A 16,411-nucleotide genomic window follows, 5' to 3' on the forward strand; every position below is an offset into this window, starting at 1 on the left:
CGTTTAAAATTGTATAAACTATTCAACTGAAGTTTAGGAGTTCCTAGACAGAATTCGCAACCTTCTAATCATTCTTAAGAGTCAGATAACAATATATTAATTTTCCATAATTTGGCAGTGTCTGTATTACAAAACACAAAACAGAGACCGCCACCGTCGCCAATTAAACTAGTCCACAAAACCGTTCCTTAACTGGGTACCTTACTGTTACTGTACTATATTCATTGCATATTGACTGTTTCTTGATGTCATATTGCAGACGTGGGCAAACTGCGGCTCGCGAGCCGCATGCGGCTCTCCGGCATAGTTTTTGTGGCTCTTCTGGTCGAACCGTAAAATTCCAAAAAAATTGTAAAGGCTACCAAGAGTACTGTTTATGAACGTTTCTGTCTATTGTTTTGCTTATTTAGGCCAGCATTTCGTTTATGACGTAACACTGGACATAGAATCCGACATTGTTTTCAGGTATAGATTCTATACTCTATGGCAAAGGCTGTTAAAGTGCGCCTCGCCGACATGTTTTTTATGGGTCTTCTAGCTAAAAAGTAATATCCCAAAATGACTACTAATAATATATCAACCAAATTGACAATCATTACTGATTTTGCGGCTCGCTGGTGTTCATATTTTTCCGCAAGTGACTCTTTCATTGAACAAGTTTGCCCACCCCTGTCATATTGCATTGTTGCGTAAACACAAGTGAAGAAGCATGGTGATGATTTATTTGCTGTGAAACTTTAGATTAGCTACGTTGGAAACTTGGAGTCAAGGCTAAATATTTGTAAATACCCAATTTTCGTGTAAAAAATGGGTCGCCTCAGCATCGCTATTAATTTACCCATTAATTTATTTGGGTCGTCGCAAAAGAAGGTTGAAAAGCACTGGCCTACACGAACTAAATCTTGGTGGCTTGTTGCCAAAATACAGTGTGATAACCTTCCAAATTTTGTTGTCATTTAAAATGTTATGCTACAGTTTTTCACATGAAGCCATGATGAAACTAGTTCCAGATAGCGATTTTTTTTATATAAATTCAATAAGTTGCTTCGAGCTGATTGGCTATTTCAGGGTGGTCCAAACCCTGGCACGCGGGCCGCATGCGGCCCGCGTGAAGCTTTTGTGCGGCCCGCGAACACTTTGTGGATGCCGGAATTATCAGTGCTAAATCCAAGGTTTAAAAATACACCTACGCTTTATAAATACATTACATTCGCCACAACCCTAAATAAGTCGTGCATAATCGGGTCAATAGGTAACTATGAGGGAACAATGTCGGTTTGTGACGACACAAACGTGCGTTGATATTTTGCTTTTGTTGCTAGCGCAGAGTACACTCTCGAATTTGGTTGTAAATTAGCTGCAACTCGTTTATTTAGTCAAGGGGAAAAGTTTACTAAAAGCATGAGTGTCAAAAGAAAAGTGTCAGAGGAAAACAGAGAGTTCAATTCTACTTGGGAGGAAAGGTATTTTTTTGCCAATAGCAATGGTAAACCACAGTGTCTGGTTTGCTTGCAAGTTATTTCAGTGCCTAAAGAGTTTAATTTAAAGCGACATTACAGCACCATGCATGAGAAAAAATATGGCCAATACCATGGAACTTCTAGGGAAGCAATTTTGAAAGAGTTAAAGGGCAATTATTCCAAGCAAAAAAAAATGATTATTGGTTTTTCCAAACCCGATTCAACTGCAGACCTTAAAGCTTCATACGAAGTTGCTCTAACGCTCGCAAAACATGGAAAAGCTTTTCGAGACGGGGAGATTGTAAAAGAGTGTGCGATTAAGATGGCCCTTTCCTTTGGAGATAAAAAAATAGCCAAAAAATTTGAAAACGTTTCTTTATCTCATCAAACCGTTGCAAGAAGAGTGGCAGAATTGAGCGAAAACGTGACTGTGCAATTGAAAGACGTTGTTCAACAATGCAAGTACTTCTCTTTAGCCTTGGATGAAAGTACTGACATCAGTGACGTTTCCCAGCTTTTGGTTTTCATTCGCACTATTGATAAAAACTTTACTGTATTTGAAGAACTACTCAAGATATCTCCACTTCGTGGAACTACAAAAGGTATCGACATATATAACAGCCTTGCGTCTGTCGTTGATGCTTATGGAGGATTTGAGAAGTGTGCATGTGTTGTAACAGATGGTGCCAGGGCAATGACAGGACGAAAGAGAGGACTAGTTGGCATTCTAAAAGATCATGGAGTGAACTGCCCAACATTGCATTGTATCATTCACCAAGAAGCACTATGTGCCAAAGTTTTGCAGATGAGTGATGTTATGCTTAGTGTGACGAATATAGTCAACATCATCAAAGGGGGAAACAGAGCCCAGAGACATAGAAAATTCATCCAGTTCTTAAAAGATGTGGGTGCAGAATATGAAGATGTTCCACTATTCTCAAAAATTCGATGGTTAAGTGCAGGCAAAACATTGAAACATTTCTTTTCTTTGCGAAAAGAAATACTAAATTTTCTCCAGAATGAGATAGAAGGGACGACCGAGACATACCAGATTCAGTTGAGTGATGACAAGTTCATTGGTTCGTTGGCGTTCTTGACAGACATTAGTAATCACTTCAATATCCTAAACATGAAACTGCAAGGTAAGAAACAAAATATTTCTCAATTGGTTGGACACATTGAAGGTTTTCGCAAGAAACTTGTGCTATTTAAGGCTTCTTTGCAAAGGAATGATGCTACCCACTTTCCTGCATGCAGTGAAGTACTTGGTGAAAGAAAAAGTATCGATTTTTCTGCATTTTCTAACAAAATTGGTGACATCATCGATGAGTTTAACGACAGATTCGCTGACTTTGATTTGCTGAAAGCACAAATGGAGCTTTTCAACAATCCAATGGAAATAGTTATAGAATCCCAACCATCTTACGTTCAGCAAGAACTATGTGAATTGCAGTCAGACCCTTTTCTTCTTTCACGTAAGAATGAGCGTTACGACGCCTTTTGGAGGCTTTTAAGCAACGAACAGTTTCCACGATTAAACGACTTCGCACTGAAGATATGCTCCATGTTTGGTAGCACATACATATGTGAAAGCACTTTCTCCATTATGAAGCGATTAAAAAGCGACACACGGAACAGAATGGCTGATGAAACCCTGGATGCCTGCTTACGTCTGTCGACCACTGAATTTAAAGCAGAGATCGACACCATATGCAAAAGCAAAAACGCAGAGTCGCAAGCAGAGATTAAAAAGTGAGTTAGGCGTGCAGCAAAACATTAGGTCGATCAGAACAGCAAACTCAGTCCTTTCCTTTCATTCATTTCATTTCATTCATACAACTGTATTTTGTAAGCGACAAGATTTGTTAATGTTCATAGCCTGCGAACAGTAGTTAACAACGTTTCTACTTTCAGCAACGCGTTATCATTTCTCACTATGCGGCCCGTGAAGTTTTTCTCAGACCCTAATGTGGCCCTTCATGTTCGCAGTCTTGGACCACCCTGGGCTATTTTATTAGGGAGAATTCCTGAATTCCTATTCAGAATACGAAAGTGAAAATGGTTATGCTCGAATGATTTTGAATCGCCAGCTGGGTAGATTTTTTCCACAGACCGCAATTTAGAAGGAGAAACCCTCTCTTTAATTTTCCGAATGATGATTAAAAGGACGGCTGTACCAATATGTGTTTTTTTTACAAATTTTGGTTTGATATCCCGTAAACATATGAAGAAGGCGTAGAGATATATTACCATATTTACTTGTTCTTGGTGCAGCAGACTTCGATGACCGTAAGGAATTTCGTCGCCCCACGTCAAGCAAACGTTAATTTTTGTTAATTTCTGCAATTTCTCTACTTTGTTTAACAAATAATGATTATGTTAAAACTTAGCCAGTGGGTCACTCAATCGACAGTCTGATGCGCCACAATCAAGGTCAAACCATGGAATCCTGTAATATTGATTACGCGGTATAGCCTCGCTCACTAATAGTCTTACTAAAAGATACATACGGTTAAGTCAGTAAGTAGTTACACTTTACAGAGCTATGATCATTTGTTGACAACTGTGAAGAACCAGTGTTAAATCATAGAAATGATGACAATTATCTAATAATAGACACCAATATAGTACAGTTGGAACTGATTTTATGTAAACAAACAAGTGTAAAACTCCTTTGAAGCAGAAATTCACTGAACGGAAATTGCTTGGCAGTAAATTCTGAAAGTTGCTGCAATTTGAATTTGCTCTAACTTGTTTTTAAAGAAAATATCTTAACCTGAAGCTCATAGTAAACTTCCATCGAAGAGAAAGCATTGTTTTTATTTTTGGTGATAATGGCTTCAATTCCATTGTTTATTAGACTACTGCAGCGTTGTGGCTGTTGTCAAAAAGACAAACACAATGTTACAGGGTAAGTTCTGGAAGTTGACAATCTTTACTATATCAACGTAGCGTATATAACATTTTATTCCAATATAATTTTAACAAGCACCTGTAATCATTATATATATTCTGTATTAATCATTTTCTCATTTGTGTGTATGTCAAGGTTACTTAATCATTTCAGTTTGTTTATTACAGTAATTAATTACTTTTGCGCAGCATACAAAAAATGCAGTCTGAGATCTGTGCATTGCTAAGTGTTTTATTTATATATAATACATAATAATATAAGCTTATCCAATGCTTGTGATTTGTGAATTTAATTTAATTTTTCTGCAGATATCGCTATGGCATGTTGGTCTTAACATTTTTTTGTTACATGTCATACCATATAGCTAGGAAGCCTTTCAGCATTGTAAAGGTAAATTTTGTGTTTTACCCTTGAGAGTTGAGAATATGCTCTTTGTTGTCAGTAGATATCATAATTATCCAAGCTGTCTAGCATATGCACTATAGAATAAATTTTCTATGAATTGAGTGGATTTTGTTAGAACCAAGAAAAAAATTATAATGTATAATTGTTGAATTAAATATTCCTGTAAGTAATGGTTATTCGTACTGTTGTCACTGAAACTTATGTTTGCTGTGACGTCGTTATAATACATGGTATAAAATTTCATACATCGATTGATGTTGACGATAATAATTAATTGATTACTGATGTATATATGTACATATAATTAATGCATTAATTGTAGTTAAAATATTTATTGGGATGCAGGCCACACGGATTGGTAACCTGGTAAGTCATGCCCATTGTTTGGCTAACAATTTTGGAAAAAAACGTTTATCTGATGTATTATAACCTTCATTTGATATTTTGTCTTCCATCATGATTTATTCTCTTTTTCTTTTTGTCTTCTTTTTTTATCACCTTTGCATCATACATAAAACAACAGCATCTTGGTATAACTGGTTGTACCAAATGTGAATGGTGAGTGTAAAACTAGGTGCTAAACATTACAATCCTCACATTTTTGTGTGAACAATTATGCTATAGTGACACATTCAACACATGATTAGTAAGGTTTTATTTTATTCAAGAAAAAGAATTCATTTACCAACTTGCAACTTCTATAAAACAATTGATAAGCCCTATAGAGCTTAACATTGTTTCGATTCCTTGCATCCATATCTTCGTGCTCCAACTTAACCAAAATATCCCACTTTAAGCAAAGCGAGGTGCATCTTTAACTTCTATTCTACGCCCTTGTTGATTGTCACAATATAAAGGAAATATGTTTGTAGGAACTGCAAATGATTAAATAATTAATTATCTATGGTTTTATTCTAAAGTATATATTTATTTGTTTGCACTTGAGGTATTGTGCCTGTTAAAGATGACAGTACAATCCAACAGGTTAAGAAAAGCGTTGACGCTAGGTCAGATGTCAAAAGAAAAAATGTTTCCAACTTTTATCAGTGTTTAGCCCACATATGGGCAGATGTGCCTTCACCCCAATAATTAAATGATCTTTGATATCCTTAAGCTACAATTTTGACATTGCTTTAATTTAGAGTGAACTGCATCGAAATTGTAGTGCTGCTTTATTGAATACGGAATGGATGCATTATCACATTTCGCTGCTACACTTGCCTATTAATTTTTCTGGGTCTGGAAATTCATCTCAAAATAGTTCTACTTGGTGTGATTTTCCTCCTTTTGGTAAGTGCTTTTGAAATATTGTTATTTAAAGTGCTTTGTAATTTTGATACAGTACTATGTATCCTGTAGTATGTAAAATATGTCAACACCCATCTTATAATTACAACATAATCAATTTTACATTATTTACGGTACTAAAGCTTAGGTAACATGTATGTTATATTTTAATCTACACAGTATGTTTGATTATAAATGTCTCACACAATGTGTTTAATACTTAAACATTTAAGTAGTTTTGAATATTTATCAAATCATGTTATCTATGACTGAGTTATCTATTACTTTTATATCAATAGTTTTATATTGTGTCAACTACCAGTACAGACCTAGTACCAATACCAATAGGTAAAGCGTGGTTGTAAATATGCTACTTTTTCCATGTAGTAATTGGCGCCTTCATAACAATTAATTTTATACCCAAAATTATCCAAAAAATGATGCATTTAACTGATTTCTCCACTACTTTATAGCAGCTAAATTTACATTAACCAAGGTGGCAGTGCTTAACAGGTTATGCGAGGAATTTAAATAGGAACATTATAAATGTTAACATTGTTCCTTTTGTCTTATTTTATGTAACTTCTTTTATATCAATAGCATATGAGCCCGTCAGAAGGGCACAAAATTGTTTCTTTCCCAAAATTTTATATTGGCCTATTTGTTCAGTATGTCATTTGGCTAGCGTTTCACAAACCACGGGTTGCCTGTAATATATATGGAATGATTGCAAGTGCATTGCAATGATGTTTTACTTTATAAGCAGCAATAACTGTAATAGTACCTAAATTGAATTTATATAGTTACTATTTTGGGAATTGCAGATATTGTGACAACTGTTTTACAATTGATACATGGTCGCAAAATATTTTTGTTGAGAAATGCTAGACAAACCGTGTTATGTTTGCATTTGATTTTCTCATAACTCAAATTTGTGTCTATATTCATGACAGATAAAAAGGATTTCCAGTCATTATTTGGTGATCTCGATTATGCCTTTTTATTCACCTATGCTATTGGGATGTTTATCAGGTATAAATGTATTTGTAACATAGGCTACTGTAATTAATGATAAGATATCAGATTCTAATCACTTACATAGTTTTGTATTGGAGGTTATTTGCAGAACACTGCATGTGGAAATTTACCACTGAAAGAATCCCACTGCACAGAGGATTCCAAGTCAAACATTAAAATTTGTCCGTAATTTCCATTTTTTCGGATTTAAGTTTTGTGTTACTCTGAGAAATTTTATTAAATAAAATTGAAGGAATTGCCTAACATCTTCAGTGATGACTATTATTTTGGAGTTCTGAATACTCTTGCTAATGATTTCTTGGTAATACTATAGTTTAACAACATTTTTTTACATGTAGTGGAATGATAGCTGAAAGAATGTCACTGCGTTACTTTTTGAGCATTGGGATGATATTTACTGGGCTATTCACTTCCATGTTTGGCATGGGTTATTACTTTAATATCCATGTTTTATCCTTTTATATATTTTCTCAAGTAAGTTTCATTTAGTTAAACCTCACCTTAGTAGTAACAATGTTGGATTGCATAAAATATGATGAATTTTTTTGGATGGTTTTGCAATAAATAAAAATGGTTATTTATCTGCAGATACTCAATGGTGCTTTTTCGACAACAGGCTGGCCTGCTGTTGTGGCATGCATGGGAAATTGGTTTGGAAAGGAAAAGTATGACAGATATTTTCCTTGAGCTTTGCATTATGTTAAACTTCAAACTTGTGGTTTTCTTCTGTGTTAATCAACACTTCTTAAGTTGTTAAGATGTAAAAAGGCTGTGATCGCTATTTGTTTAGTACCAGCATTGCTCTAATGCTAATGTTTGTGACAATTGTGCAAAGAAATTTGGTTTAGTGTGGTGCAATTGTTTGCTTTGACTTATGCCCTTTTAAAAGACAACATAAGCATTATTGTTGACTGACAGTTGAAAATTGCTGAGTGTATGGAAAGGTAGGTTGGGCCTCCTACAAGAAGTAGATAAGTTTAATTGATGTCATGGGTAAACTATGAAACACAGCAGCCCAAAAGCAAATGTTAAACAAAACGACATTAAAAAGTGCATTGTGCTAGAAGAGCATTGTGAAATATACTAGAAAAGTTTTTATTGTGGAATGGGGTGGTAGTTATTATGCAATATATATTTATGTTGCAATGTGGTCAACATAATATACACTTTGATTTTATTATCCCAATTTAGCATTTTTTCTGAAAACGTGGTGCTTTTCAGCATTCTAGTATTAAATTGTAAATTGCGTCTTTAAATTGCATTATGATTTTTACATGAAAATGTAATATTTGTTGTATCTGATTTGCAGAAGAGGTCTTATAATGGGTGTATGGAACTCACATACATCATTTGGCAATATCTTCGGCTCACTGATAGCATCTGCATTTGTGTCTTATAACTGGGGCTTGTCTTTTATTGTTCCTGGCTGCATTATTGGAGGAATCGGTGTAATCACATTTTTCACATTAATCGACAGTGAGTTTCGGCGAATAAAGTGATAATTTTTGGAATTACTCACTGTCTTTTTATTTTGATGTATAGACCCATCACCTTTAAAAGAAGTTTATCTTTCCAACCTATCCATAAGCAATGACTGATTTCAAAAATATTACTAGTTTTTATTATTTCTTGACACAATGCACTCATTAGAGTTATCTTGCTGTGTTTGTGATGTGTACAGGTGATATGAATATAGCAATTCAAACTTTGTATCTGTGAGTGTCATTTTTATTTTCAGGCCCTGAGGATGTAACAGGCGAAGCATCATATCATTTTTTGTCAAATGAAGATGAAGAGGTTGGTACAGATCGCAATGTGCACATGATAAGTGTACTGGCCTGTTTATCCTGTGTATCATCAAAAAATTTTGCTGCTATTTTGCACAGATCATTGTCATCTCCACTGCATATGCATTTACAAAAACAGAAATTACTCTAGAAACACCTACTTGTAAAATATTTTCTTCTGTTTAAGCGATTAAAAACAGCGTGGCGGGTTTGTTTGGGTACTAACCAAAACCATCTTAAGTATAATGAATTTAACCTGCATTGTTTCGTCATTAATATGCAATTTGAAGTTTCACTGCAATCTTACAGAAATCATTTTTTGATCAGTATTTGTATCATGTGCACATATACTCATAAAAAGTGAAATAATGGTAATTTAGCAGTGAAAGATTCAGTAGTTTTTCAGAAATGTTAATATATCTTACAGTAGTTCATTGTTAATGATTGACAGGAGAGCCAGGTTATCCCAATTTTAATGTGGCTAACTGACATGTTAATTGCTATTTTTACTATGTAACTTCACTCATTGCCAACTTGGTTAAGCAATTTGACAATTTGCATAATGTTAGGAGCACTGCCATACTATATAGGTCTATACTGGTACCCTTCTCATAAGCTGTCATACACAATACCCTCACAACTAAGCAGCAAGGAAATCAATGGATACATCAAGCGAGTGTGCCTGTTTGCTTCCGTAATTGCAGACACATTTGTTACACTTCCACCATGCAAGTCTAGTTCTAAATACAGCACTTACACAGTAACGATAAAAAGCCATCAGCTGTATATACTATATATATAAAATAACAGCTAAAAAGTGAGTTTTATAGAGGGAACGTTCTGATCATATACTTAATGCTGCATTCTTTACCTCAAAATTAAAAAATTTACAAGGTTTCTTGACCTCTGACTTGGCATCCAAAAGAATTATCTAAAATTATAATATAATTATAAAACTTGATAGTGACATGTTTTGGATTGGATCTAAACAAACTTCGATTTAGTAAAAAATTGTTAGTTATTAACAAAACAATTTATTAGCATATCATTTTAATAAATTTTATTTGTTGTATGTAGTCCTCTGAAGGGAGCATGGTTAATACGAACAGTGATGACAATATCAGGCAACAATATAACACTGTGGAAGATATTTCAAATGCAAATATATCATCTGGAACTAAACCTTATGTCACCACCGAGGAAAACAAGCCTATTGGTTTTATTGGGGCGTTGAAAATTCCTGTAAGGCTTGCCAGGGCAATTATCGCCCTTTTTTGATTTGCTATTGACATTGACTAGCATAAAAATCATTTCTTATTACTTAGGATATATGTTTATTTCAATTTAGGGTGTTATTGAGTTTGCATTGTGTCTTTTATTTGCCAAGCTTGTCAGTTACACATTTCTTTTTTGGCTACCATTTTACATCAAAAAAACATGTGAGTATCTGTTGCAGTTCTGGCATATTTAAGCTGTTGTGTTGATATGTTTACATGATAAATTTGAACACCGTTGGTGGCATTTTTCAGCAACATTCACAACCCAAGCATCTGGCATAATTAGCACCCTTTTTGACGTCGGTGGAATTTTTGGTGGAATAACGGCAGGGGTAGTTTCTGATCACACTGGTGGCCGTGCTACTACATGTGGAGTTATGTTATTAATCGGGGCAGGAATGGTATGGATATAGTAGAAAACTGTTTACGTCTGTTAGCAATTAAAGACTTGGTTGTACTCTGGTAGATCATAATTTATGCTTGACAAACTGGTTTAACAGCCACTTCTACATTCTTGCTTACGTCATCAATCTTTTACGATTCTTTATAAAAATCAGATAAAATGAAACATTTTCTCAATTTAGTTTTTTCCTTCTTAGATGTATGTGTTCAACGCTTGCGGTAGCAGCAGTTTGGCCTTGTTTATTGTTCTTCTTCTTATAACTGGGGCTTTTGTTAATGGGCCGTATGCTCTCATCACAACAGCTGTATCTGCTGATCTCGGCACACACCCAGGTATACTAATAACTTAGTTTAAAGCAATCAAAACTAGTGAACTTGAATAGGTAATGTAGGAAATTCAAAGGAAAAAGGTGTTAAAAATCACACTCGAAAATTTATTTTTGATGAAAAAACAAACACCTTAAGAACTTCTTTTCATTAATTATACACATTTGAATTTTAAGAAAAATTCTGTTTTCAGGGCAAAATTTAATTTAAAAAGTCTCATAGTTTGTATTTTGAGTTGTTTTCAGAGTTTGTAAACGTTAGGGTTTTTGGATATCACTGTATTTATGTTTTAGTAATTTAAATAATACTATGAACTTGCCTATGGTGTTTCAACTTTTGCAACTGTTGTTGTCTTTTAAAAAAAAAAGTTTTTTACAACCTTGGTTAGTGACAGATGTATTTTGCGCAATTAATTAATTTTGTTGTGGTTCCTGACAAAAAGATAAAAAATCTTTTGTTCTAACAGCAGTGATAGTATTTAACATAGTGCTTCAGTTTCAATATTCAATTTTAATAAATATCATTTTGGCCTACTTCCCTCGACCATGCGTAGGTTAACCTACTAGGTTACCATAAAATTGATAGAGTTTCTGGAGTCACATTACACATGTTTAACTTTTTTGTCTCAGTTAGTATAGTTGCTTAATTGCTTGTGTCTGTCTGCAATTGTGTATATCTTCGTACAACTTCTTTAACTACATGGTCATGACGTCCTCAACTAGTGTCATGTGAAAGTTACAAGGTTTTAAATTACGCAATGAAAATCGTGATCGCAACATTCCACAATTATAGTTTAAACAATCTATCAATAATGGAAATCGGCGAATTTTGAATTGGAGAGCTTTGCAAGCTTCAAGTTGTTGGTAGTAGTTTACAAACATTTTAACAGGGGTTTTGTTGAGACTGGTAAAGTTGGTTCAAGTTGTCTGAAGTTCTGACTTAACCAAAGACGAGTTAACAAGTTATATGTAGAACAAATAAAAAAGCCAAGACAGAAAAGAACATTTATTAATCATAGGTTTTCGTCAATGTTAAAAGCATTCTTAATATAATGCTTTTAACCGTTTTGACTTTTATATTCGTTCTACAAATGAATCCTAACTTACAACATTTTTCGTCTGAGTTAACAAGCTTTCACTGTATAATATATGTTTGTATTGTAAATGTTTTCATTCCACTTTTTCTGTTTGCCTTAATCTGATATTAAGTCATGTTTTACAGTTCCTTTTTGTGTTGAAAGAACTTGTATTACTGTACCATTTTTAATATTTTGTTTTAGTGTTGAAAGGCAATGCTAAAGCTCTGTCAACAGTGACTGCCATTATTGATGGAACGGGCTCTATAGGTTAGCAAATATTATTACATATACTTGGTGAATAAACTTCCTTTAATACTATAATTATGGTATATCCTTATCTACAATATTAAAGTTGCAATTTTTACAGGAGCTGCTATTGGTCCATTTTTAACTGGCTTAATATCTCCTTCTGGATGGCAGAATGTGTTTTGGATGTTAATAGCGGCCAATATAGCTGCTACGTTGGTAAGTAGCTTAGTAGTTCTGATAGTAAACAGTGCACTTGTGATAAATTAGAAAGTTCTACAGCTGGCATCATTTTTTGATAGTCTGTGAGTTGTGACTTTCGCATGTTTTTGCAGCTGTTGAGCCGATTGATGATAAAGGAAATTAATTGTTGGCGAGTAAACGGTGTTGGTACGTCAGACTATTTCAGGTAAAATAATTATTTATCCATTTGCTTGTGTTGTATAAAATGGTGGTCCCCAACCTTTCCAATAACATAGACCAGTTTCGTATGAAATTTCATGTATGAAATTTCATACAATGGGACTTAAGTCAAGTTTTTGCCAGAAGTGACTCTAGCCCAGTCACTAACTAGAATCATGTTCTGACTCTAGTTTGAACATTAACATTTAGCAGAAGTGACCAAGCAATATTACCCTTCTGACAATGCTATATGAAATAACAAACAAGGTTGTTGAAAAATGATAAAAAGCTCAGGCTTATGCGAATCCAAACTTTTGAACTTAGGCTCATGCTAGCTCGACCTATTATGTCGCAATAAAACAAACCAGAAAACTTAATTTTGAAGGCAGAAAAATCCTTCATCGATAAAGTTTTAGCTCCATCCAAACTCTAAAGCCTAAGGATTACTTAATATTTCATGTAATAACAGAAACCATTTTACAAAGAGCTTTTTTCCAGACCATATCGATGTTGCGTATTTAGCATATTTTGCATTTATGTCATTAAAAAGAACAAAAACATTGCAGTGACACCGGCTATATGCATGACGCATGTTATTCACTAACGTTTTGAACTTAATGAAAGGCACAGCGATATTAAGAATATTCCCAGTAGCAAATAGGATAATAATTAATATTTTTTTGTCAAAGAGCAAACGTTTGAGTAAAGGAGTAGAGCTTGGATATGTGAGAACACTTAAAAAACGTTGACATTTGTGCAGCACATCGCTAGTAATAATAACATCAGTCAGATCCACTTGGGCAAGTGTATGCACGCTCCGAGTAGTTTGTAATATTTTACAGCGCATAACTTCAGACCCCTGTTAAAAAATATGCATAGATTTATTTCATTTTCATATGTAATGGGATAAATATGGTTTTAATTGACAGAATACGAAATAAAAACGACAAGATTTTCTGAATTAATTACAGGTATTTTGGCATTAAAATCTTAATAGATGTAGTAATTGGTGTTGGGTGTTATTTTCCAATTAGGGTTAAAGTAGAAGTAGGTTTAGGTTTAATGTTGTGGGTAGAGGTGTTCTTTTCAGTATATGCGAATATCTAAGAATTCAAATTGATTTCTTTTTTCGATAATAATTAATCATTTAGTAATTGAAATTACTTGCTATGTGATGTCTAAATTAAAACTGGAATGCTGATTCTCAGCCATAGCACTAAAAATTCCTTTTTGCATCCCGCAATTGTTTTCAATGCTGAAAATTAAACTTGGTAGTCGAAAAGCATTGCATATATTTCCAGTGATAATTTGACGGAAAATTTAGAAGGTAAGAAATTAAATTTGGAAGATTAAGAAACTTGTCTTCTACTAAAATTGCTCCAAATGATTCATTTGCTGCACTAGCAAACTATTTGTTCACACAAAACAATCACAAAGTGGAGTGGAAAACAACACTTTAAAAAAAGGCAGTTAAATGGATATGCTAAATAATACCTAAACTATGAAAAACATTTTTAATAAATAAGTTTTCATAGCAGATATGCAGTCAAAGTGTGTTAAATGAGAAAATTAATCCATTATACCTCTTTTAACGTCTTCTTTGTCTCTCTAAAGCGGTTACCGAGATATTGCTAAACTGGTTAAATGTTCCTGTTGAAATTTCAACAAATAGAGTAAATACATAATGATGTTATAATAAGTGCAAAAATCGTGATTTTTTTCATTGTGCCCAAAATACCACATGTTCAGCCCTTAAATCATTATCAAAGTGGAAATGGCAAAAAAGCTATAGATCATTGTCTTTATTATATTTATTCAACAAAGAAGTAAGTTTGTATATCTACCTCATATAAGCACAAAAGTTGACATTCTTAAGCAATTCAGTGCATTGAGTGAAAGTGTTTTGTCGGCAAGCTTCTACATATAATGCACTACTTTTATGAAAGTAAAACCAGAATTACTGTATGTCCCCTTCATTTTATGAACCTAGCTTGTTTGCAATTATCATGTTTTTCACTTGAATTTATCCTTCAAGAGTTAAGCAGAATTCGTCTGGCTGTGCTTGTGTTTTCTTTGATAATAGTTATCATAACCTCCAAATATGAAAGGAATTCCTATTTATTAACAGAATCCCTGAGTCATCTTCAAGTAGCAGATTAGACAACAGTGAACACGAAGCATGAGCCAGCAATGAATGTCATGTGAATGAGCTGAGAGAATGTAATTTCATGAATATTTTACCTATGCTGGAGTTATGTATGTGAATAATACTAGTATATTCACAGAAAGTTCACCCATATGAAATTTGTCATCAGAATATCTTTGTTAAAAAATTATCAATTTTTAGAATATTATACAGCTAATGTGGTCATAAAGTTGTATTGGTTGGTGATTATGTCTTTGCAATTTTACAAATTAATTTCAGTCATGACATTTTAAAAACAAATTGTTTTGTATGTTTTTTTTGCCCGACCCGATCGTTGTAGATTGTGCAATTGCATAATGGTGGTAAATATTCACGCTAATTGTGTTAGCAGCTTTTGATATATGTGTAGAATATGCAGAGGTAGGTAGTCATGTCGTGCTACGTATCAACTAAATACTGTTGATTTTTCGTTATACTATTTAATGTAAAAGAACGGAAGTGAACGTTTTTTATTGTATTTTTATTAAATTAGTGCATCTCAGCTTACGTCAGTATGGCAACTGAGAATATCTGAGCGCATTTTTGCATGTAATATACTTTTCCCGTCATGAGCTTGTCGTTATGTGTTCCTTTTTTCAGTGACCATTTTCATGACTTCACATGAAAGTTCTTTCACGTACTTACATTGCTTGTCAATCTTACTGCAAGATAAATTTTTAATGGCATAAAGGTCTCTGTGTTGAAATGTGGCTTGTTAAGATTAAATTTCTGTTCTCAGACGATACCGGTTCAATTCCTTTCAAACAGGTTGCCCACATTAGCAGTTGGAAAACAAGCTTTCATACACCCGCTCAATTTTTCGTTAAATTTTTGTAGTGATTCCTTGTGTGTAAATAGGGGAAAAGTGCAATTTTTCATACCGAACGAATCGTAGCAAAGGTACACACGTCTGCAAGTGTATGCGTGCCAATAGTGTAATTGTTTAATGTAATAGACGAAATAATAACTAGGATAGTGCATTTATTGTGTACCATTACTACGCCGATGATAATTTATTGTGGTTCGATGCACTTCTTATGTTATAAAATAAATATTACAGCTGTCAATCAGAGTGTGTGATATTTAGACAAGGCAGCGGTTCCGAAACTGGGAGACGGGTTTCCACGTTTAACATTTGTTACCAGTGCTTTGCCTCAGCAGGAAAAGTTAAACAGCACACTACAGGGACACTTTAAAAATCATGCACTCCTTTGGCAGTTAGCCACTTTCCAGGACATGATTACTCTATGCCTATGGGATTACCTCTAAAAAAGGAGATAAGAACTCGTTAGGGTTCATAAGGCTGGTAATTTTTTTGCAAGTCAATACTTTGTCAATACTGTGGCCCGCCAGGTTGTTCCGTGCGGCCCGCGTGGTGCTCAGCAAAATGTTAGAAATTCATACTAGCCATCACTATTTCATGCAGTTTACATCAAAACAATGGAAATTTTCGCACGCTGTGTATAGAAATATTGCCCTTTGTGATGCAACAATGCTGCGTTGCATAATTTCGCAACATAAACTGCATAGTGCATAGGAAAGTCGTTTTACGATACTAATTTTTTCTGAAAAAGTCATGTGGCCCGCGTTGTCATTCAAAATT

General features: G+C 34.1%; 2 protein-coding genes across 2 annotated transcripts; both read left to right on the plus strand.

The window, feature by feature from the left end:
* The first annotated feature begins 807 nt into the window (after nt 1–807).
* On the plus strand, nt 808–3,915 carry LOC143447303 (general transcription factor II-I repeat domain-containing protein 2-like). The gene is made up of 6 exons (XM_076947338.1): nt 808–870; nt 1,069–1,172; nt 1,323–3,212; nt 3,339–3,512; nt 3,691–3,782; nt 3,851–3,915. The coding sequence occupies exons 1-6, from the start codon at nt 808–810 to the stop codon at nt 3,913–3,915; spliced, it is 2,388 nt and encodes a 795-aa protein (XP_076803453.1).
* On the plus strand, nt 3,598–15,875 carry LOC143445322 (glucose-6-phosphate exchanger SLC37A2-like). The gene is made up of 17 exons (XM_076944346.1): nt 3,598–3,980; nt 4,224–4,371; nt 4,683–4,764; nt 5,922–6,069; nt 7,020–7,098; nt 7,443–7,578; nt 7,693–7,769; nt 8,414–8,580; nt 8,843–8,901; nt 9,969–10,133; nt 10,240–10,330; nt 10,421–10,569; nt 10,768–10,903; nt 12,177–12,242; nt 12,343–12,440; nt 12,557–12,630; nt 14,752–15,875. The coding sequence occupies exons 2-17, from the start codon at nt 4,295–4,297 to the stop codon at nt 14,804–14,806; spliced, it is 1,659 nt and encodes a 552-aa protein (XP_076800461.1). The 5' UTR covers nt 3,598–3,980; nt 4,224–4,294; the 3' UTR covers nt 14,807–15,875.
* The last annotated feature ends 536 nt before the right edge of the window (nt 15,876–16,411 follow it).

This window comes from Clavelina lepadiformis, chromosome 2 (assembly GCF_947623445.1).
Source record: "Clavelina lepadiformis chromosome 2, kaClaLepa1.1, whole genome shotgun sequence".
NCBI lineage: Eukaryota > Metazoa > Chordata > Ascidiacea > Aplousobranchia > Clavelinidae > Clavelina > Clavelina lepadiformis.

Coding starts and splice junctions, on each gene's coding strand:
- LOC143445322 (XM_076944346.1), top strand. CDS start 4,295: ATGGCTTCAATTCCATTGTTTATTAGACTACTGCAGCGTTGTGGCTGT. Junction 4,765..5,921: donor AGCCTTTCAGCATTGTAAAG/GTAAATTTTGTG, acceptor GCTTTAATTTAG/AGTGAACTGCATCGAAATTG. Junction 7,579..7,692: donor CCTTTTATATATTTTCTCAA/GTAAGTTTCATT, acceptor ATTTATCTGCAG/ATACTCAATGGTGCTTTTTC.
- LOC143447303 (XM_076947338.1), top strand. CDS start 808: ATGGGTCGCCTCAGCATCGCTATTAATTTACCCATTAATTTATTTGGG. Junction 1,173..1,322: donor TTATCAGTGCTAAATCCAAG/GTTTAAAAATAC, acceptor TTTTGTTGCTAG/CGCAGAGTACACTCTCGAAT. Junction 3,783..3,850: donor TCGCCCCACGTCAAGCAAAC/GTTAATTTTTGT, acceptor GTTAAAACTTAG/CCAGTGGGTCACTCAATCGA.